Raw genomic sequence first — 23,298 nt, 5'->3', positions numbered from 1 at the left:
CAACTCTTACGTGGCTGTAGTGAGTGTGTTCATTAGTAAATATCAGAGCAGCTCTGATGAATATTTCACAAGTTGTCTGTGCGGTTTGCTACATCATGCTTTAATTATGAGCAAAGTAGTAAATGTGAATCCTGCCCGATTGTAAAAATGTGCCCCCTCTATATCTCAGCTTACCAGACCGGCTCAGAGTTCCCATGTACAATGACTTAAGGGAAACTGGGGCCACAGCTCTGCGGTTTCGCTGTGAAGCACTCTTGTGGTAATGAATGTTGGAAAAAATGCGCACACAGACGAAAATCTCAAAGCCCCCAAAGGCTTGACACATGGATCTCCATTTAATGAATAGATTTTTTTGCTGTGTTTCATCACAGGAGAGATCCATGGACAGGATGTCAGTAATGATTTGTAAATGCGCTGTTTACTGTAAGCGCCTCTGCGACCAGGATGAGGGACCAGAGTTGATAAGCTCGACAACCCTCACAAAAGGTTTACAACCCTTATCAGAATGGAGCGAGGGGAAAGAACTTATTGCTCCTGAAAGATTAGTTTTTGGCATCTCATTTGTTAGATTGTTGCCATACAGAGGAGATTTAAGGAGAAAAAATAATAGAATCATTTGATGAAAAGCTCAGATTTGACACTGTATCATTGTGAGCACATGATGTTCCAGCTGAACCACCAAGCTTTGTATCGTGCAGTGTGCACTCACGGTTTTATGTAAGGCATCTGCACTTCATCAATTCAAAATGTACTTATTGGTATTTTATATTGTAATTTGTAATGTGCAATGTGCACCTACTCTGTTTATAGAGTGTAAGGCAGTGATTCCTAATTGGTAGGTCGTGGTCCAAAAGTGGGTCGCGGGCCATTTTGAATGGACCTGAAGTGAGTTGTGAATGTGTCAAGGTTGTAAAGAAAGCACACTTTATTTTCAAATACAGTGAATTTCTGCAGTATCTTTTATTTCTTTGTTTTCTAAACCAATGTGTTGTTTACATTTTATGAAGAATAAATGGAATATATGGTAATTCTTCGAATGTGTGGACCTTGAACTAATATCTAAGGAGAAATGTGTACCCCCTGGCTGGACCAGTTGAGAGCCACTGGTTATCTCTAGATATTGTGTATTTCATACTGTGGGTATGAAATAAACTTGTATTTATTGTGCAGTTTGTTGATACTTTTTTATAGTGCAAGATATTTGCATCGGTCACTTTAATTGTGGTTGTTGTGTATTTCGTGCCGACTTCTGAATTGCACAGTGCGTATTGTTTGCACAAGAAACTTTGTGACTTAACAGATGTGGTTATTGTGTATATCATGTTGTGTTTTGTGCTGTTGGGTGTGTGCCTGCTGTCCTTTGTTATGTGAAGTATCTGTTTTTTGTGTGTTCTGTATTGTAACTGTTCGTAGGACATCAGTCTGTTAATTGTAGGACTACAGAAATTAGCGGAATTTCGCGTCTTTTTTTAGCGTCTTTTAGGTGAGATTTTGGGCTGTCCCACACGAAAGATGACCAGTGTAAAAGAAAAGTGGCAATATCTTTGGTCGTGGCTCTGAAACGGTGGTCCTACATCGCATAGTGAGAGGTTCAAGGATGGCTGTTGCCATAGTCTTGCGATCAAAGACAGCCTGCGATAAAATTCTGACACTGTCACAAAATTTGGATGACCATCTGTGTGACTGCTATTGTGACCTACGTCTACTGACCAACCAACAGAAATGCAGCATGAAATGACACACTGACCAGCGTGACACTGGCTCTAAAAGCAAGTAGATGCTAATACTTCGAGCTCCCGCTGCAGCATTGACACGCCAAGCTGGCCTCTTTTCCTCAGTCTTGACCGCGTTCACATTCTCCTCCTCCTCCTGAAATTGGCTGACAAAGCCACCCTTCCTTCCTCTGCGCCGAGCGCGAACATCGAACTTTATCATCCCCTGTTGCCCATTTCATCAAGATAGAGTCAATGCAACTTGTCCATCTCCTCCTGCTCTCTGCTGCTGCTTTGGGTCTCGCTGTAACTGTTCGTTTGCTGCGATAGATTAGTTAGAGTAGAACTGCATCCAATCAATGCGCCCCAGCACTGGGGGGATCCAAATCAACCAGGCCACTCCGCTCCCAAGGGATTCATTACCTGGTGAAACACACAAGAGGTCACATGACTGCCGGCATCCTGTGACATATGCTTGCAGGAGAGGATCCTGGGTGCAAGGGGCCACTGATTGCGGCTCCCTGGGGTCACTCTAAAAACATGTGGCATGCTTCTTGATCCGAACCTTTCCTGAAGCAATCATTGTAGCAGAGGGGGGAAGCCTAATGAAATCATCAGGGCGATTAGGATGTGTGGCGTCGCTGCTCGATCTGTCAAAAACAATTGCCTGAGCTGAGCAATTAGGATTCAAGCTGTGTGAAAACCTTTTGTTTATTCGTATGCCTTGTCATGGCCTGTAACTCTGCTGCTGTTGCTGCTGCTGTTGTTGTGTTAAATGCTGTTGTAACTGTTGATCTCATTTAGTCGTCGTTACCCATTAATCAAACCCTGTGACCTGTTTTTCTGGCTGAAGCATCTTTTTGTTTTTCTCTGGCAGAAAGCAACTTTGAATTGAACTACTTTGCATTGTGCAAGAACATAAAATATTAATAAAACATCTCTTTGAGTAAGAGAGAAATTTCAATTTGCCATGTTTTTACTGTGCCGCTCTTTTCGTATCGTGTTCTGGGTTAAGACTGACCTGGGGCTAGCTTGCAGCTTTTATCTTACAGGATGGCTTGTGTGTATGTGTGTGTCTGTGTGAGTGATGTGTCACATGTGTTTTGGGGATCAAGGCTGAGAGACACGAGGGTGCCAAGAGGAGGCAGATTTTTTTATCCCAATTTGGGGATGTTAAGATTGCAGCGGGTGAGTCTCGCAGGTCGATGAAGCGGATGATTATGCATGAACCCCTGACACACAGTGAAAATGAGTTTGGATCCCAGACACTTGGCTTGTGGTGGTGTCAGTATTATTAATATATTCTCATCTGGGATATATGACAGCAGAGGGGGATCCCATGGATACACAGTTGTGGTTCCATGCCAGAACTCTGCATGTTGCCTGTGTCATCTAAAAGTGTTGATTGGATTGACAGGAAAAGTCAAGAGGGTGGTGCAGCAATAAGAAGTCAAAGCAAGTCCCTTTTGGCTCAGAAGTCTCAAGCTGCTTTTGTCACCATTTTCAGAGAACCTTAAGGGTCAGCAGAGTATGTTAGTGCATTTCTGTGTTGAGGGATATTTGACCTTACATCACAGCTTGTCTGGGAAATGTGTGAGCTGATGGCAGATTTGTACAAAGTATGACAGGTTGCTCTGTGAAGATTTTACCACATTATGTTGCATATGTTGAAGGTCTCTCTCTCCTCTCTCTCTCTCATTGACAGTCTTAGCTACAGGCCTAAACAAGCTACTCATTGTCAGGTTTTTGTCATTTCTGCCGACTTGTCTGAGATAGTAATTTTTCTGTTAGATACATTTAAATGGGTACGTTACAAAGTAGCCCAGAGGGACATTTCTGGCTGTGTGGGTGTGAATGTGTGTGTATGCTTTTGCCAAAAAGCTGTGTATGTGGCTGAAATATTTGATAAGTGCAAATACAATTTAATTTTCACTGTGGGGAAATGGATTATCAGTCAAAATGTGTGAACTGTATGAGCTAAACTTAACCAAAAGCTACAAAACTGTGAGGTGATTATAGGATTGTGAAGATACTGACAATTAGTCTAATTCCCAGTTTGGTTTAAAGGGACAGTTCACACCCCAAAAAATAAAAATTCCCTCACCTGTAGCACTTTTTATAATTTTAAATCGTTTTGGTGTGAGTTGCTGAGTGTTGGAGATATCAGCTGAGGAGATATCTGCCTTCTCTCTAATATAATGGAACTAGATGGCACTCAAAACACCCACAAATACATTTGAAAGACTCAACAGCAATATCTCTTTCCAGAAATCATGACCCAATTACTCAAGATAATACACAGACCTTGCGGTGAACATTTTTAAAGGCTTTCGGTTGAAAGCCTTTATTGATCACACAGTGGAGATCAATCGGGTGACACTGTGAAAATCTACCCCATACATGCAGACAAGCTGTGTCTGAAGTCCCCCCCGATAATGCACTATATTAATCCTCCACCATTTTAATTGAGAGCCTGAATTGTGTGTGTAGATATACATGTGTGCAATGTAATGTAGTGCCATTAAAAAATCCTCAATTGAAATAAAAAAATAGCATCCATACATGTTACACTGCTCTCTGCTAACAATCCCACAATGCAATGCTCTGCATTTTTCGGATTAAATAACTATCATTGCACAACTGTGGAGTAAACTACATATACTACGAACTATTGAGTGGCTGTTATATAGGGATTAGTGAACAAGTGAATGAGATAGACAAGATTAGCTATACCAGAGGAAATAAACAAGAAATGTAAAAATTAGAATAATTTCTGAACTTCTGTGACTTCTGTCTAAAAGTTCCTAAAAGCTACTTACATTTCAATGTTAGTATTATTAAGAACTTAACACTAGATGGGGTCCAAAAAAAACACTGCTCTCCGTGGCATGTTACGCACCAAGTCGCCTTGCATACCTAGTGAAATTAATAACCTGCCAAATGTCGTAGTTCAAGTGTTATCCCTTAAGTGGTTGGTTTAACTCTCCTTATAAGCCTTGTAGCAGAAATTTCTGACAATTTTTTTTTAAATAGCTCGTGTTGTGCTCAGTGATCTCTGTTTCTCCCAGTTAAGCTGGAATTATTTTAGTTTTTCTTTATTTTAGTTTCACTGGACTGTGACACAGCGAATATATGAAGTACTGCTGTTCAAGTTGTTGTAAGTCTACTCTTTGAACAATGTAAAAACCTAAATGTGCTGCGAGGAACCACTTCTGTTCCATGTTTCTAAATTTAAAAAATGGCAGTTCAGTCTAATTATGCTATCTGTTGTTAAACTGGTGGGGACATTAATCTCCAGCCCAGTGTTTACATCTCAGGTGATTAGTGTATGAGTGAATATGTGTGTGAGGTCATACCTCTGAGTACTCGCAGTTCTAGTCGGTGTCTGTCAGTTCATGCTCATTACGATCCACCACCTCCTTATCTGCTGTTTGCTGCTTTCACCCATTTAGACTCAACACGAGTCCACCACCAGTTGGACAGCTGCATTTCTCTGTCTCCACCCTATTACAGTGCGCTCACCGCTCTCTCATCCCTCACTAACATCAATTAGTGTTATCCTCTGAGAGAGTTCCTTTGTATGCCTTATTATCATGAACACACTGACCCTGCTCTTTGCACTCCACATTTGACTGAATCCACGCATGGCTTCTTTTTTCTTTCTCGACTTAATGATCAGTTACTGTCTTTCAAAGCCAAAATATGTATGAGCTGAGAAATGCTTCACTGTGCCTGATTTGGCTCCTAGTGTACAATTTAATGTGGTTTACGTCACAGGTCTGTGAAGTATATGGTAAGTGTGTGCCTGCAGATATTTGAAGCCTGGGGTGTTTCAGATGGAACGAAGAGATGAAGGGAAATTGGCGTGAATTCGCTAAAGGCAAAGTGCTCTGCCAGGGTTATAACAGCCATCTAGTATCAGTGTGTGTGCATCTCCCTCTGCTTCTCTCAAAAATAAGACCTTTCTCTGCACAAACCCCGAGCTGTCACATTGTGCAATTAGCAGTGATATTATTCCCTGGTCGGACATTAGTCACACACCAAAAGCCACTCCGAAACAGGGAGTCACAGCGTACGTGCATTCTCATTTATTATACTAGCAGTTTTATGACTGAGATTCTGTCGCTGCCCGCGGGATGGCCGCCCAGGGAGTGCTCTGCTGCAGGTATTGTCAACCTGCAGAGATCCCAGGTTGAACAGAAACTGAATAATTAAACAGATGGAGGAGGAGAAGACACCTGGTGCCATCACAGTGAAGGTCAGCAGATGGGTCTGTCACTAATAAAGGGACCAGATTGCACACTGAATGAAATTGAGGGGAGTTTTTGTGATCCAGACAAAAGCAACATTACTGTGGATCATCTGTCACGATTAAGGGGATTCAGTTATGCAACGCAGGCACAGATCATTACCTGTAATAAAATGCAGGAGTGCATGAGATTTTATCTGTTGTTTTATTTGTTTTAATTTCAGAGTAAATACTCTTTAATAGAGTTGGGTCGATTTCTGAATTTTCTGGTGTGGTCTGGTGTAGGGGCGTAAACTGGCTAAACCAATGTTTGTCATTATGACACGTTCTGGCAAATTAAAAAGTTCCCTACATCAGTAACCTATGCTGACGGCATGGCAGTGCTAAATCTGACCTGTATTGCACCAGTAATAAGCAATGTGACAGCGGACTAACAGAGGCACTAGTGTCTGACATGCTGTGTATAATTTGCTGCCAAGCCGAACGCTGCACGTTTTAATAGAAGCGAAAAAACAGTTTGACGGGGGAACAGACTTTGACACAACACTGGCAACATGAGGAAGATCTTCCCCCTCTGCCGGGGGGGGGGTACATATGTGGCATTTTTTTTGTTAGTTCTTTTATCATTTCTTTTTTGAGGGTGGGGGGTGTCACCTTTATTAACAGTAGGGTTGTAACGGAATGCGATTTTTACTGTACAATACCTGTATCAGAAAATATCGCAGGTTCACAGTATTACAGTATTACAAAATTATTATTATAAGTATCATTTAGAAGGGGAAAAGGAATGAAAACAGAAGTGCTAGATTTGGTACAACAAACATTTTATTACTATAATTGAAACTTTTTTTTCTTTAATATCATAACTAAGCAAATGTACACAGTATGATAATCTTAAACTCTCATATCATGGTATACCTTTAAAAACGGTATATTGCTGGACAGGAGCAGGAAATGTTGGAGAGAGAGAGGCATGACACACAGCAAAAGCCCACAGCTCAGAATCAAACCCAGGCCGCTGCAAAGGACAACCCAATGAGCTAGAGGTCGCCCCTCACATTTTGTTTGTTGATTAAAAACTTGCTCTGCTTTTTGGGCTGACGCAATGACGAGTTAGTGGGCTTTCACATCAGGGATCCAGGCCCAGATCGGAGTACACCTAACCCCAAAGCCCATTTTGTTTGATTGGTTTGTGAACACTGTGTACCATGCCCAGGCACAGTACACCAATCTGTGCCCCAGTCCACTTGAAAAGGTGGTCTCGAGTACCGTCTCAAGTGTACACGTCTGAGGTACTCTTCCAGTGTGAACACTGACTCTACCAGTGGACTAACCAGTTGTGAAACATTCTGGTGCCCGTATATCAGATGGCAGTGCAGCCCGCCGCGGACAGACTCACATACGGCTTTGCTGCCACCTTCGATCTGCATTTGGAGCACCAGCAGGAGGCGGAGAGCTCTCTACCTGACAGTAATGGCTCCTCCTCATGCCTGCTCCACTGCTGTTGATGGTCCCCTGGTAGCACAATGTAGCACAACAAAAATGTTGCATAGTTGATGAAACAAGTGTACTCAGATACTGAACAACATCACTAATGTGAAAGCTGAGCGGTGGGGGCGTGACGACGGGGTACAAATTAATTGTACCTAAGGTAAAAAAAAACTCCATAAGATATCAAAGAAAACTAAAAGTGTGCCAATATGGCAACATTCTGGATTTTGATTTACTTTACTAATTTACTACTTTTTTTTTTCTGATGATCTTTCCTGCATAGTATATTTGAAATATTTCTATTCCTGAAATAAAAAAACACCTACAATGAAAACTGAATATTTCAGTCTAAATAATGGGATTCCTCCAGTTAGTTGAGGGTCGGCCGACCTCTGCAGCAGCATATATCACCTCTGTGTGGGTTTCTGACCCTTTGATTCCTGAGATACTGCTTAAGGGCGTACTGTGTTAGGCAAAAAGTAGACCTATAACCCCATGGTGTGCGAGTAGAAAGAAAATGTCTGTCTTCAGTCATGAGAGAGAGGGCCATAGGGCAGCTGTGACAGTGAAGCGACAGAGGAGTAGACTTGAAAATGCAAACCATCCTTCACTGTCTCCTCCCAGCCATCTCCCATTGCCTCTAATGTGATATAGAGACTTTCCTTCCTCTAACCCTGTTAGAGACTTGACTTTCAAGCCTGCATTTGTCGTGTCCTTTTAAGAACCAATGAGCCAGCAGCTCATACCGGAATTGGCCAGCCAGATTCAAGACTATTTAAAACAGCTTTCCACTGAATTAGATGCTGTTTCTCCGAGGTGCCAATTATGATTTCGACAGCTCTAAGACAGTAGAGGAGAATTAAGGGACTGCTGACAATAAGGCACTGTGGGTGCAGGAATTAATTCTCACATTTCTCACTTTAACAATCAGCCACATGGACCAGGGAGCTGCTAAAATATCTCCAGGGATCTGACCAAGAGGGAGTGTGTGTTTCTAATATATTCTTTTTAAATTAGAGTTCAGCAGCCAACCATGTTTCAGAGGTCAAATTTCATTTGCTCTTGAACTGTAGTGGAAACGTTTCTCAATATTTCAGCCAAACAAATTTTTTTTTTTTTTTATACATTTATTCAGCCAGAGGGAATTTGCAGATCCGGGCCCAATCCCAATGCACCCCTTGCCCTAACCACTTTGCCCTTCTTTTTCTGTGTTCACATCTCAGGTTAGAGTGTCTCGATTCTTGTTGGGATAGAGGGGCAGGGTGAGGTGTTAAAGGCCCTGAAACACCAAACCGACAGCCATCATGCTGGTTGGCTGTTGGTTTGGTGTGTTCATGTGAAACTTTTTTAGCGAGACATGGCGCTGTGAGGCGACTTAGCAAAGGGCTTTCCTCGATGCAAGTTCTCTGATGTTGGTTTCGTTTGTCAGGGGCTAAAGGGCTACATGACCCTTCACACAGAGCTTTTTCAGAGGAACACTTTAAACCCAATGTTATGAGAAAACATTGACAAGATGGCTGTACGAGTAACTAAAGATTTTATAACAAAAACCATGGTTTTATCTTACTTTAACATCAGTTCAATGTATTATGGTCCTTTCTTTATAACAAGCATAAAAAACAAAATCGCCGGTAGTATGCCAATGTCTCAGAAGCAAAGTAACTATAAAACCCATGTTACATTGGCATTGCTGATCTGTGCATGACAGTCGCACATTTTGACACATTTGACCATGTTGTATTCTCCCTAGTTTGATGCCCAAAAATTTAATGTAAGTCCAGCAGAGAAGATACTGCTCTCGTTACGACTCCACTAATGACATTATAGACTGACTGTAGGAGCACGGGTTGTTAACATTAACCTACAGAGCACATCTACTGGCCTGGTAATGAAGCAGCGTTCTTTTTTCTTTTTTCTTTAAAATTTGATTACGGCTTTGATCAATTCATAGCTTGAAACTCAAGTTGTGAACAAATCACGAACATCCTGAAACCTGGAAAATGCTCCCTGTAGCCAAGGCAGGAGAAACCAAACTGCAGACAATGGCATATTTGCAATGTCTGAAAACTCATCGCATTGGCTCATATAAATGTCAGCATACCAATGATGTATTAGGATCTTAAAGGATTGTTCCACTTAATATAGAAAGTTTTCTTTCACTACCACTTGTAACTTTGATATGAGAATTGGGCCTTTGAGTAAATGCATTGGTTGGGTGAAACAAATTCACTGTTTGCAGACTTTCCTGGTACTGCTGTACTTATTAATTAAAGTGTGCACAACCAATAACTGCGCTTCACTGATGAATGAACACATTACTTTGTTGGGAATGATTAGACAGAGACAGAAAGCTATTAAAAAGGATATATGTATTTTTTTTTCTCAAGTGGAATTAAATTTTTCATTGTTTTGTTTGTTCTACGGCTAATAATGCACTCCAGACTCTTACCTCAAATGTGATTAAATATTAAAAGCCCCAGTGAGTAGAGGAGATTATTACACTTGGAGTTTTAATGAAGGTGGTGAGATCAAGAGGAATAGGAAAAGTCATGTTTGCCATCTTGATTCACATGTTTCAAGTGAGATGGTCATAGCGATCACAAAAGCACTTCAGTGCGGAAGAAAGATGAAATGTGGTGTGGATAAAAAGTAGTTGGATCTAATTACTTTTGTCCTACTTTCAATGAACTTCATCTTCATCAACAAACTTGTTCTACATCAGCTTTCGGGATAATGATCTTCTCTTATCCCACTGAGATTGGTAGCGGGAAGGAGTTAACTTTTGAAATAGGCAGCATTACTTCAGTGAAAGCAAACGGATTATCAGAGATGTTAATACCCATCCTGCGGCACCATTGTGTTCTTTGGCCATGTGCACCAAAAGATGGTGGATTAATTAGCATTGATGTTATAAATCTGTATACTAACAATTTCTTCTTGGGACAGAAATGTTCTGCAAGAGTAAAGTGGTGTTCAGCAACTTAAACAAAGGCTTGTTTTCCACATTGTAGAAATGTGAAATAGGATGTGTTGTTTCCCACTTTTCTTTTTTCCCATTTGCTCTCCTGCACTGAGAGATGGATGTGGTGATGGACAAGCTAATTGTCGGAAGTAAATGGATGCCAGACGGTTACAGGTGGGATACAAAGAGGCAGTTAGTCACGGATGGCTTTGTTATCTCCAATGATAATTACACTGACAATGTTCCAACTGTAGTCAGGTCAGCCCAAGGCTAATACCCAACAAAGCTGCATCTATTATCCCCCCACGTATCACTGTGACAGAAGATTTTGTGTCCAGGAATGCAGCATTACGTGAATGATGCCCCGTTCCTTGGATTCAGTCCTGAAATCTCATCTATATTCATTGAAATCCTGCTGCACCCTAAAGGGATGAGGATGGCTCTGAACTGCACGAAGTTATTTATTGACAATGCTCACAACCAGGATGAGGAAACAAGACATATTTATAGGCCTTTGCATTACACTGATGTGCTAATGATATAATTGAAACCATCTCGAAAATGCCTCCCATCTAAGATGTTTCATAAAGTGATTGATTATAGTGCTGTCTTATGTTTTAAATGTGGTTTCTGCTTTATTAGATGTTGTATGTTGACAAAATGGAATACAAAAGGGAATGACTAAAATTCAGGGAAACTTCCTTCTGTCTCCCATAAAAAACACACTATATCCAGTCTGGAAGAGGCTAAAAATAAAAATTGAATGAATAATATTAATACTGATTGCAGCTCTTATCATAAATGAGTCAATGAGCCAATCAGAGTGTCTGGCTGCTTGAAAAGGTGTTGGATGATGATCAGTGTCAAGGAACTGGATAGCCCCTCCGCAGCGAGCCAGGCTGTGCTTTATTTTAAGGTTCAGAGGATTTAGGGTGTGGGAAATGCCGTTTTAGGCATTCTGACTTGCATTAGTTTCCTGTTTTCTTTGATTGTGGTTCAAACTGAGGGAGACTGAATGGGAACTGCGTGCGTACCCATACTGCTGTACAAGGACTGGATCAGACTTACAATCTAACCTGTAGCTCATGTATGAATACTGATGGACCTGTTCAATGTATTGATAGCTGCATGCTGTGAATGTGGAAATAAATCCTCATATATAATGCTGTGTTGTTGCCTGCTGCTCCTTGCCCCGGGGCCACTGTCATTAGGGCAAAAAGAGCTCAACGCCTCAGCCTCACTCTGCAGCAGCGTTCATTTTGCCACCTATTCTTACATATGAAATACAAAGGACACAGACGGGATTTGTCACGTACAAGGCAAAGCGAGATTTCTACCTGTTACAGACTCATTGTAGTGTGTGATTGTGTGCCAACTTTACTGAGTGCATTTTTTGTTTTGACAAGTAATATTGCAGTTAGTTATGCAGGATTTTTAAGCGTAGGCTATATTTAACTGGTACTGAATTAATTGTTATATGATGCACCTCTTGTAGTGCCTGCTGCATCATGCCCATGGGAGCCAGGTCCTACCGACAAACACATAGCCATAGCATCATGTGACCAATAAAAGAGGAAAAAAAGTGTTTCCATTGCAGTTCTACAAAATATGGCTTTTTAAAAATTGCCTGAAATACCACCTCACATGAGCATAAAAACTTTTTTGCAATAAATGAGTTTTTTCTAAGATGTGTTTCCATTGGCCGATTTTTATATTTTTATATTATTCTACAATAAAAAATAATTCTGACATGTGCAATTGTCTGTCCTATGTGTTTTTTTTATAAATACTTTATCTCATTAGAATTAATGTAGAGGGTTGTGTAGCTTTGGTGAAAGTATGCGCACACTGACAGCTTTGTAGTGGCAATCTGTTTTTCGTACGTAGTGGCTATGTTTTCACTTGTATCTGAGTGTCTGTGTCCTCTCATTGAGATTTAATGTGCTCATTGTGCTGCTCACTTGGAAATGAAAACTTAAGGACAGCATGGTTTATGTGAAGTTAAGTGTGGTTATGAATTACCATCCAATTATCTTGTAGCTCTTTGCATATGGTATTTTTAAATTGAGATAACATTTACATATAGTACTAGCACAAAATAAGACGGAACTTCCCAACTGTTATACAGAAGTCTTATAATTCAGTGAAATTAATTGGACTAACATAAACATGTGCCGGACCCCAATTTTAAACTGTTACTGTGTCTTTCTCTTGCAGGAATCTCCTGGACCGCGACACTTTCTCCAAATCCGACCCATGTAAGTTCTCAGCCTTTTACGATGCTAATTGCAGCTTAGCTTTTCCTTTCTAAAAATACGGTTCATTGACACCTCCTCTCTTTTCACATAGCTTTACTTTTTTACTTTTGCTGAGCTTAACTTTGATTCAGTTTACTCTGCTATTTCACAGTGTTCCTTCAATAACTGCATATCATTTGCACAGTAATGTGACAACCTTTCCTCACCGAGAGCTACAGAAAGTACCTTAATGCATGCAGGGTATAAACGCCAGCCTTTGAATACAAATGGGTATCTTTTGGTGAGACACATGGGGAACAGCCATAAAGGCATTTTCTTTGATACTCCCTGAAGGAAAGAGAATGAAGGAGACATTTATCATAATAGGGAGGAGGTTCAAGCCCTTTGTGTAAATAAGCTACAGGGAAAAAAATCACACTCGCCCTGTTTTGTATTCGCCTGAAGATGAACCCTGGAATATGTGACAGGTCACGTCGTCTTTCCTAGCCTGAGCTTCATTTGAAGTTGCAAAATCGAATATGAATCAGGAGAATCCTACCGTTGAGAAATTGTGTTTTGATTGCATGGCTTAAATTGTGCTCCTGGAGCTTCCTGCTTTAGAGCTGTGGACATCACACCCGGAATTTGATGCAGCGCAGCATCATCAAGCTTGGCACTTCATTATGCTGTCAGGGCGTGGCAGGATAATTAATGATGAATGTCAGCAATGAAGGCACAAAACAAACACCATTTAAAGAGGCAGGATGCTTGATTAAGATTGTAGAGTGACTGTGTTTTCCTCTGCTCTCTCCTTCTCCCTTCGCCTCCTCTCCTCTCAGTGGTGGTGCTGTACACGCAGGGCGTCGAGTCTAAACAGTGGAGAGAGGTAAGAGATCACAGCCGTCCCTCTGTCAACACAACTCAATCAGCCTGTCTCCTCTCCATGACAGCCTGCTCTCTGTTTACAACCCCCCCTCCTCCCCTCCTCTCCCTCAAGGTAAATGCTGTGAGTGCCAATCATTTGCCATTGATTGACCCTGTGAATATCCGTACGCTGGTCAGCACTGTGTTAGCTGTGACTGATTGGCTGATTAATGTGGCGCCTACTTGTATTGATAAAGATTTGCCTCTGAGTCAGAGTCTCCCCTGGCAGTTGGCCACTGGACCTTAATTAGACCAGAGAGGCAAATAAAGTAGAGGAGGGCAGAGGTTGTGGCAACACAGTGGATCCCTCTGGGATTATTTGTCCCTGTAATCTCAGGGGATTGATATACAGAGAATTGGCAATTTAAATTACATCTCAAAGGGGAATACTTGTTCTTTTCAAGATTTTTTTCACGCTCTGATATTGTGTTGGTCTAGGGCAACCAACCATTCTTTGTGAACATGAATCACTTTTTACAAAAGCTAAAAGCTAGCCAAGACAGAAATATACAACAGAATCAATACTGTGTATACATGCTACATAACAAGAAGACAGATACTATGAGAGCTCAAAATATTTTGCCTCTACTTTCACGCTCCAATCCTTTTTGACTGAATAGGACTGTTGTGTTTATTGACTCCACGGAGACCTTGGTGTCATGCTGGTGCACAGTGGTGTGACACGACAGATTAAAGAGTGGGAGACACTTGGCTCCAAGATATAAAGGTTTCAGTTATAATCTGCATTTGCCTTTTAAAAAGGGCGGAAGGTTTAAAATGGTACAGCACCTGTTGAAAACAGTGGATTTCAACATAGATGAGAGACACTTATTCTCACCTTTACATGCCAAAACAACACACACACACACACACACACACACACACACACACACACACACACACACAAACACAAACACACACACAACAATGTTTGACTGCTATACTTGTGAGGACTGACACTGACATAACATATTGCCTAACCATAATCGTAACTATTGCCTTAAATCAAACATTATTAAAAACTTTAAACCTAAGGCTTACCTTAAGGTATGATTTGACATTCTGCCCACCAGCACCTAAAGCTCACTTCGGGGTTTCCCCACACATTCATTTATTTGTGGTTCCTCTTGTGCCCTCTTACGCCCTCTTTTGCGCCCACTTGAAAACACACTGGTAATTGTCACTCCGAGCACCAGAGTGCACCCTGGCACAAACTCAACTTTCTTACTTTGGAGCACCTTGAGAATATATTACGGGTTATATAGAGCACCGCAGCACACCACAGCACACCACAGAACAGCAGGACACCAAGCGCAGTGAAAGTGTTGGACTTTACTATTTGTTACTTTATGTAAAATAAAACACTGCTTCTTTGAACAGCACTTACATTTTAGTGCAGAACGTTGGATTTGATTTACAGATACACCCATTGACAACGGACCCATCTGCGCCTTCCTCACCACACATATAATTTTTATTCCGTGAGAAGCACTGCACTCAGTATCATGTTGAGTGAATATTTTTTTTGGGGGGGGGTTGTTATGTGCCAGGTTTTTCGTGACTGGGAGCTGTAACTTTGTGGAGTCTCTGCCGGTTACGGATAAAGAGTGGACCAGTCTTAACCTGGCTTCAAAAAATGTCCTCAAGGTTTATAACTCAAACAACTAATCCTTTCAAGGATTGAAATGCAACAACACATGCACACACGCACGCACGCACGCACACACACAAAGTGAGCCACATTTAAACTACAATCATGATTGGGCTCACAGGATAGTGTTGCTTTTTTCTTTTGGGTCATCTGTATGTGTGTGTGGCCGTTACTTGTCACGTCTTGTGTGTGTTATGTGTCTGTCATTGTCATTTCTACTTGCTTGACTGCATAATACATTTCCCAGCAGGGACAATTAACATGAGTGATTGACTCAATGATGGATTGACTCAATGATGGTGGGTATTTTATCAATTGTTTAATTGATCTGCTGATTAGGTGAGTGAGCTGAGTGTTTAATTGCTTTACTTTAATCACTCAGAGCAAATAATACTTGAACTTGGTGGATGATTAGAAGTTTTGCTCGCATGTCCTTCAAGAGCGGTCAGCTGGCTTTGGCTCACAGTAAAGCAAACCTTGGTGCAGCGTGCAAAATTAACTTTTTGTCCACCAACCAAATAGATAATGAATGTTCAGATTTTTGCTGGAGAGTGAAGCAGATTTTCCAGTCACTTGCATATTTCACAATCATTTGGCAGGTGGATGGTGCTTATTTTGTACCCTGCAACACAGTGATGCTCTTTCAGTAAAGCCAGAGAGTAGTTTTAGTGATTAACATGCAAATGTAGACAAGCATCAAGTGCAGTGTTCAGGCGGGAAGAGCCTCCTACACCTGTCACCTCTGGCTACACCGCCCCGCTTCGAGCTTACAAACTGTGGGTGCAGCCTGAACGTCGCTCCCTGAAAGAGATATAGACTCGTGTTTTCAGCGCAGACGACAGCTGGCTTTGTGAGCGGCACAGTCAAGCTGTGCAGTATTGATAAAGCTAAGCGCCTCTTTTGCCCCTCTGTCATTTAATGCGTTTTTGTTCTCCCCAGAGTAGACATGGTTGGTCGGAGCACCTTTCATTGTGCCACCAACCGTCTGTAATCCAATTACTTTTCAGTGGGACAAACTCTGCCATCGGCTGTGAGCAATTCACAGTCATCTATCAAAAGAAGAATATGAAAACAAATACTTATGGATAAATAGTGTTTTGATTCCAGGATGGTTGCTTCATCACCTCCTCTTGAGACCTGTATTCCTGCCAGCATCTCGAGGCAAATATAAAAAACTGAAGCTGCAGCCCATCGTTCTGTTACTACATGACTTTAAAGTCTTAATCTTCAACTCTCTCGTCTGTAATTACTTCTAGTGCATGACAGGTTTTTCTCTTGCTACCACTTTCACTTAACCAAGCGGCTGACACAATATAACCTCCCTAAATTCAAGCAAAGCCTGGCCTTCCCACTTCTGGTAAAATCCGACACGTTAATCTTTTTGCCAAGATGTATTTTCTGACATTGCAGCCCACAATTTATCCTAGTTAGTGTTATTGAAGATGAGGAAGTGCACACTGCAAATGCCCAGATATCCCTGTAGCAGGATTCTTTTTTCAGAGTGGTTTGACAGTTAATTGTAGTGCTTTGCAACCCTGGCTTTACAGGCCGACTATATACTTGCCAAGGTAGGAATAATATATGGAGCGGGAGTTCTGTTATTTCCTCGAGTGGCTGTTCTTTTCTCTGGTGCTGATTCTTTTTCCGCTGTTGAGTTTGGCCTGCGACCAAATTGAATATGCTATTGCCCCCCTGCTGCCACATTCAGCTCCGATCATTGGAATAGACCGGCGTTTGCTCGGTGAAGATTTCACCTCCTTTGCATCTGCTGGAAGAGAGCGCTCACACTTTTTGACAGGGAGAGGAGAGGAGAGGCGCTGCCACACAGCAGTTAAACTTTTATGGGCTTAGACACACTTTCATGTTTGATGGCAGGTTACACTTGAGCAGGCCCATTCTCTCAAACTGTCATATTTTACACACAATCCAGTTAGACTGTCTTTGCATTAGCATAGCTGTCCATCCGTTAAGAGTATTCTGCTGCTGTAACGTTACTCTCGGTAGCTCCCTTGTTAAGTCTCACTTTGAATTTTACCCCCACTGGATGTAATCACAAAAGTGTGAGCCTGTAATCCTGCTGTTTTATCTCAACATTAAGCCCTAACACTGTTATTATTAATTCACTGTGTCACTTTATGGTTACACTTTCTACTGAGGATCTTTTATTTATGCAGCTCAACATCAGTTCTCTGACTTTGAATTATTCATTTTGGATACAATTAATGTGTGTGTGCTTGTGTGCAGGGGGTGCAGCACTTTGTGTGTCTTTTGATTTGTTTATCTGCACATTGCCTCATCAGAAGGTCTTACTCTGTAACACAGACTAATCTCTTTTCAGTGTCTTTGCTGACAGGTTCCCATTTTCTTCTTAAGGGGACAGCTCACTAGCCTGGTGAGATCATCCTGATGACGTGAGCTCAACATTTTGATTCACTCTCTGTATCAGTCTGGACTCGCTGCTGCCCCAAACACGTTCACTGAAAGACAAACTTCTCCAGCCAATCAGTGTGTGGCTGCTGCTTTTCTAGTCTCTACTGCACACATACCTTGTTACCTTAGACAGTGGCAGCTTTTACAGAGATTGCACTATAAGGCCGCAACAAAGTCCCCTCTTGTCCCCCTCGCAGTTTTACACAGAACCAAACAACTGTGGCATTATTCCACTCCACTGTGTGATTATATTGTACACTGTGGCGTAGCATCTCGCAATGAAAAGAGGCATGACAGGTGTGATATGTTACACGATAGCATCGGTCGCTAGTGTAACACAAAATATATCAGTAGTGCTCTCTAAATAATAACAAGGGCATAACATGTCAGTAATAATCATTAACCTTCAATGACTGATCCTGTCCTTTGCGCTGTAGCCTCACTGTTTTCACTATTTGTGGACTTTATTGGCTGCTGTTTTTCTTCTTTGAATATCCGCTTATTGCTACAGCTGCTTTTTCGATCTCTTGCTGTGCATTGCGCACATAAACTTGTTGTTGAAACCTCACCCTTGTGCCGCACATTGTCACATGTTTTTGGCTTTAGATCAGACACAGACATTGTTACGGCGCTTTTACTACCTCAAGTCCCGGCTCACAGCCAAGACCACTCTGTTTCCCCTTTCTGCAATGGGACATTATATACAGAATGGCAGCATAACAGCGTGATATTCACACCTTGAACAGGCAGTGTAAATGCAGCTGGTGACAGTAGATCTAAAAAACACAATTTATTTGTATTTACGCTTTGTATGTGATGTGTTCCTTGTCAATAACAATCCCCATGAGGTTTTTTTCGTGATACACTGGCATTGCCAGCATATTTCGCCATTTCTCATTCAGCAACCAGCTGCCTCTGGGCTGCCAGATCTAGTCAGGGAAACTGTAAAAATATATTTTCCTCTAAGAAACCCTGCAAGTTCATCCTGTTGTTGTTGTTTAATTGCTGTTATCTACTCAGTTATTGATTTAACTTCACTTATTGCTGTGTTTACTCTGCTAACGTTATAGAAAGCGCTTTGTTGCTTTGGGAGCATCCATTAGCGTTTTGCAAGTAACAGCCTGCATGTTACGTCATCAACTAAAACGCTGTCCCAGATTGGCTGCTCATGTTATCAACCACAGTGCAGATCCATGATTGGCCCCGATTGTATGGTGTTTTGAACTTATTTTATTCAGTATCAGGAGGAAACATTGATCACATACAATTGAACCTTCCTTGACAACAGAGCTCATTCAACCTTTTGAAATTAAATCAAAATTCTTTGGAGAAAGTACATTATTTCAAGAGGAAAGTGCCAGGAAAGACAGGACAGAAAGATGAAGAGAGAGACAAGAGAGAGATAGAGGGAAAGAGAGAAGGGAGAAAGGCATATATTTGTATATGCATTCTTGGCCCTGATAGGATTGGGCAGCTGCAACTCCAGATTGCTGCGCAGAGTGAAATAGAATGTTGTACTCACGATATCAGGATATCAGGATATCAGGATGGAACAGGAACAGTGCACTCCAAGACGAAAAATGCTTATTTTTCCTCTTACCTGTTTTGCTATTTAACAATCTAGATTGTTCTGGTGTGAGTTGCAGAATGTTGGAGCCATCAGCTGTAGAGATTTCTGCTTTCTCTCCAAAATAATGAAACTCGGTTGCACGCGGCTTGTGGTGCTCAAAGCGCCAAAAAAATACATTTGAAAATCTCAACAGAAATGTCTCTTTGCAGAAATCATGATTAGTTTACTCAAGATTATCTACAGACCTTGCTGTGAGCAGTTTCATATAGGAACTATTTTCTCTCTATCAAACTACACCCATCAACCTTGCACCTTGCAGGAGGAAGTGTGCATCTACTCATGGAGGAAAGGCCCATGCTCATGACAAGGTGAGACTAAAACATTAAGAGTGTCCTCTGTGGCTGAGCTGTAATGTTAGCTAGCTCAGATGAGCGAGGTGAGCTAGCAGTAGATGCAGACTTCCTTCTCCGCTGGGATGTGGTTGGTGTGTGTAGTTCGATAGAAAGAAGACAGTTCTTATGTGAATCTGCTCACAACAAGGTCGGTGGATTATCTTGAGTGACCGGGTCATTATTTCTGGAAAGAGACATTACTATTGAGTTTTTCAAGTTTTTTTTTTCTTTTGGCACTTTGAGCACCACAAGCCGAGCGCCATCTAATTCCATTGTAATGGAGAGAAGGCAGACATCTCTACGCTGTTATCTCCAACACTCAGCAACTCACACCAAAAAAATCTAGATTGTTAAATAGTGCTATAGTTAAGAGGAAAATATGTGTTTTTGATGTTGGTGTGAGCTGTCTCTTTAACGCCAAGGCACAGCACATAGTTTGCCATCTTTCCAGCATTTGCAACTGTTCCCTTGTTTAAAGAAAATATGCTAAAGTCGCTGTTTTTCTCTGCCTTTGTTTCATCACCTCCCTCATCCTCTGCCCCTTGTTTTGAAGTGGCTGTGCGAGCGACAGAGGCGTGAATGTGGTATTAATTAAATGAGTGTAATTGGACTCCATAAAGTGTTTTCCTCAGGCTTGCTCAACTCCAGCACAATGTGAAGAGGTGGAGAAGAAGAGCTGACACCGTGCGATCACTGACTTGTGTTAATCAAATCTGAGCTTATCTGAAGCCATGAATTCACATGGTTGCTGGGGGAAGATAGTGGGGGTGGGGTGAGGTAATAGAGCAGTAGATGTGGTTTCTGAGTGACTGCATGATATGTAGCTCTCAAAGCTCTGAGCTCACTTCTTACTCTTCTGTCTTTTTTTCCCCCCTTCTCTCCTGGTGCTGATCTAGTTTGGGAGAACAGAGGTGATAGACAACACGCTAAACCCAGACTTTGTCAGGAAGTACATCCTGGACTACTTCTTTGAGGAGAAGCAGAACCTGCGCTTTGACGTGTGAGTTATTCTGTTTGATCCGGTCTTCTGAGGACACACACCTCAGTGGGTGTGTGTGTGTTTGTGTGTTTCAGATGTGCCGTCCGTCTTCTATCCAAGTCCTCCAATTCTTCCTTTTGTTTCCACCACAAGCTTAACATCTTCTCCCTCATTCACTCTCCCTCATCTATCTCTTCATCCTCGCTCTGTCTTTCCTGTCTCTCATTTTCCTCCCTTGTCACCAGCTCGGCTCTCTCCTAGGAATTATTCATAGGTGCAGTGTCTCTGTAGTCATTCTTTGAAGGGAGATTGGTATAAGGGTGATAAATATTTCATATAAAGTTTTATCCTTAATCTTCCTGCTGCTAAGCAAAGCAAATGTCTGAAACCAAGTCCCATAAAACTCACAAAGACCCCTGTCCTCCCCTCTTTCACATTCCTCCTCTTGAAAAGGCCAGACTAGTGAGAGGGTCAGGAAGGTGCGGTTTCATTTTGAGATCTCCCAGAACAGAGTCAGGATCATTTTCTCCCCCCCCCACAACCTCCTCTAAGAGAACAGATATGCTTCCAAATATTCATCCTTTGTTTTTTGTCCTCCCTTCGAGCATGACGTCCCCAGCGGACTTCGGTGATGTATCCAGGACTGAGCTGCGGGTCTCTGAGGATTTTTAGACACTTAATGAATTCATTTGGTGGTATCATGATTTGACTCTGTAACAGGAAAGGCGTGAGTGCATCCCCTCACAATTAGTGTTACTCATTTACATCTTTCTTTTATCACAGAGGTGGGAACCAGGGCATGCTGAGGTTTAATTACTTTTACATTAAGTTTGACTGGCAAATGCTGGAAACTTTCTCTGCATTGGTAGATTGTTTCAGTACGATCCCCTTGGCATGGTACTGAAATTACATTCATAAACTATAGAATGACTTCCTTAATTATCTGTCACATTACTGCTTACGCTTTTTTTTCCTCACCGGTCGTTCCCGTTTGCTCCCTAACTGACCCAGGCGTGTGATTGACAGGCAGAAAACGTCCACGCTGCAGCAAGTGTCATTTATAAGTAGTAATGTGTAAGGTCTCTTGATGTTTTGCACCTGTGATTTGTGGCCTCTCTGTTGTTTCAGGTATGATATTGATTCTAAAAGTCCAGATCTGGCAAAACATGTAAGTAAAAATTGTTTTCTTTCCCAGGAGTTTAACTTTATATTTTATCCTGACATTAGAATTGTTATTAGTGCTCGTCTCTAATATTTAGGTTTTATGCAAACCGAAGTATGTGGCATCTAAATGCTCAAATATGTTTTTAGAATAATGAGTAAATGATGCTTCATCTGCCAAAATATTCCTGTATGTCTTTACCTACCACCTATTTCAGTGTGTAAATGAGGTATTTTATTCCTCTGGAGCTATAATAATCAGAGTTTCATTTGCATCTGGCATACCCCTCATTACTTTGTTTTTTAAAAAATGAGAAATGAAGCATTGCACATCGTTATCAAAGCTTTTCAACACATTTCCCTGCGTGCTCTGCAGTGTCATTTGCAATTTAAATTATCATTTCCAAGACAGCACGCATTGTTTTTTTTTAAGAATAATATACATTTATTTAAATGGCGTGTTTGTCTGAAAATGACAGCACTTAATTGTAGAACATACATTCACGTAAACATTTAGGTGAATGTATGTTGGTGTCATCATTTATGCTGGAAGCTTTGATAATTAAACTCCTACTCATTCTATACATAAAGAATGTATTTGCAGCACTTGGTTTGCATACTGCCAAAATGTTCACCATTGATTGCCTCTGTCACTGTGATGCTTTTATTGTTGTGCAGCATGCTCTGGAAACAACTGCACTTTGAATGAAACTCTCAGCCTCCGTTGCTTTTCCATCTCCTGTACTCTTTCACTTTGCTTTTCTCTCCCTCTGAGACTGTGACTCTTTGCCCTCTTCTGCTCTTTCACAAAGCCACTTTTGCTCTTCTTTCTTGCACTTGGTTGATGACAGTCTGGTATTTGAGTTGTGTGCCTTCTGTTCCATGATATGCTCTGTTGTGTCACTGCTGCTGCCTGGTCTCTCTCTCTTCCTCCTCCTCTTCCTCCTCCTCCTCCACCCCGGAAGCCAACCGACTTTAACGTACGTGTCTGCCTCAGATGTCCTAATTCATAACCGTACAATGCATATAACAATGCTTAACTCCTCACCGACTCTCCTTGTTACCCCCCGTTGATCCATCTGAATGCCCCCATCCTTCGTCTCTCTCCATCCCACTTTGTGCTCCCCCCTAATGGCAGGACTTCCTGGGACAAGTCTTCTGTACACTGGGAGAGATTGTTGGCTCACCTGCCAGCCGCCTGGAGAAACCCCTGGGGTGAGTGTTCATTTTAGTGTGTTCACGCTCTGATTTTTTGTGTGGTTAAAATAAGAGCCACTCAAAGCTGGGAAGAGGTTTTTCCCTTTACTTATCCTCTCAAGAGGACAAACAGAAGAATTCTACCTTTTCAAGCACAAGTTTTTAGATATTATCAGATAATGAAAAGTCAGTGCCACCTCTCATCCCATTCAATTGTGACATGGCTCTCCTGCTGGATCTCACTCGTTGCAGCAAAGATGAGGCGGTGATGAATATGTCTGCCTTCTGGAGCCATCTGTATCGTACATTACACTGCAAGATTAGACCGGTGTGCTTGGATGGG

General features: G+C 41.6%; 1 protein-coding gene across 2 annotated transcripts in view; it reads left to right on the top strand.

Annotated features, from left to right (window-relative positions):
• Positions 1–23,298, top strand: part of cpne5a (copine Va) — a 91,069-nt gene that overhangs the window by 3,986 nt on the left and 63,785 nt on the right. The window contains exons 2-7 of one of the 2 annotated variants that reach the window (XM_042491461.1): positions 12,632–12,672; positions 13,491–13,537; positions 20,515–20,618; positions 21,726–21,765; positions 22,724–22,738; positions 22,897–22,973. In XM_042491461.1, coding sequence (XP_042347395.1) covers positions 12,632–12,672; positions 13,491–13,537; positions 20,515–20,618; positions 21,726–21,765; positions 22,724–22,738; positions 22,897–22,973 — 324 coding nt within the window. The remainder of the gene's footprint in view (positions 1–12,631; positions 12,673–13,490; positions 13,538–20,514; positions 20,619–21,725; positions 21,766–22,723; positions 22,739–22,896; positions 22,974–23,298) is intronic. The other variant, XM_042491462.1, reaches the window with a different exon arrangement.

This window comes from Plectropomus leopardus, chromosome 8, assembly GCF_008729295.1.
Source record: "Plectropomus leopardus isolate mb chromosome 8, YSFRI_Pleo_2.0, whole genome shotgun sequence".
Classification (NCBI taxonomy): domain Eukaryota; kingdom Metazoa; phylum Chordata; class Actinopteri; order Perciformes; family Serranidae; genus Plectropomus; species Plectropomus leopardus.
The sequence above is the reverse complement of the archived record's forward strand: the minus strand, read 5'-3'. Positions and strand labels throughout refer to the sequence as shown.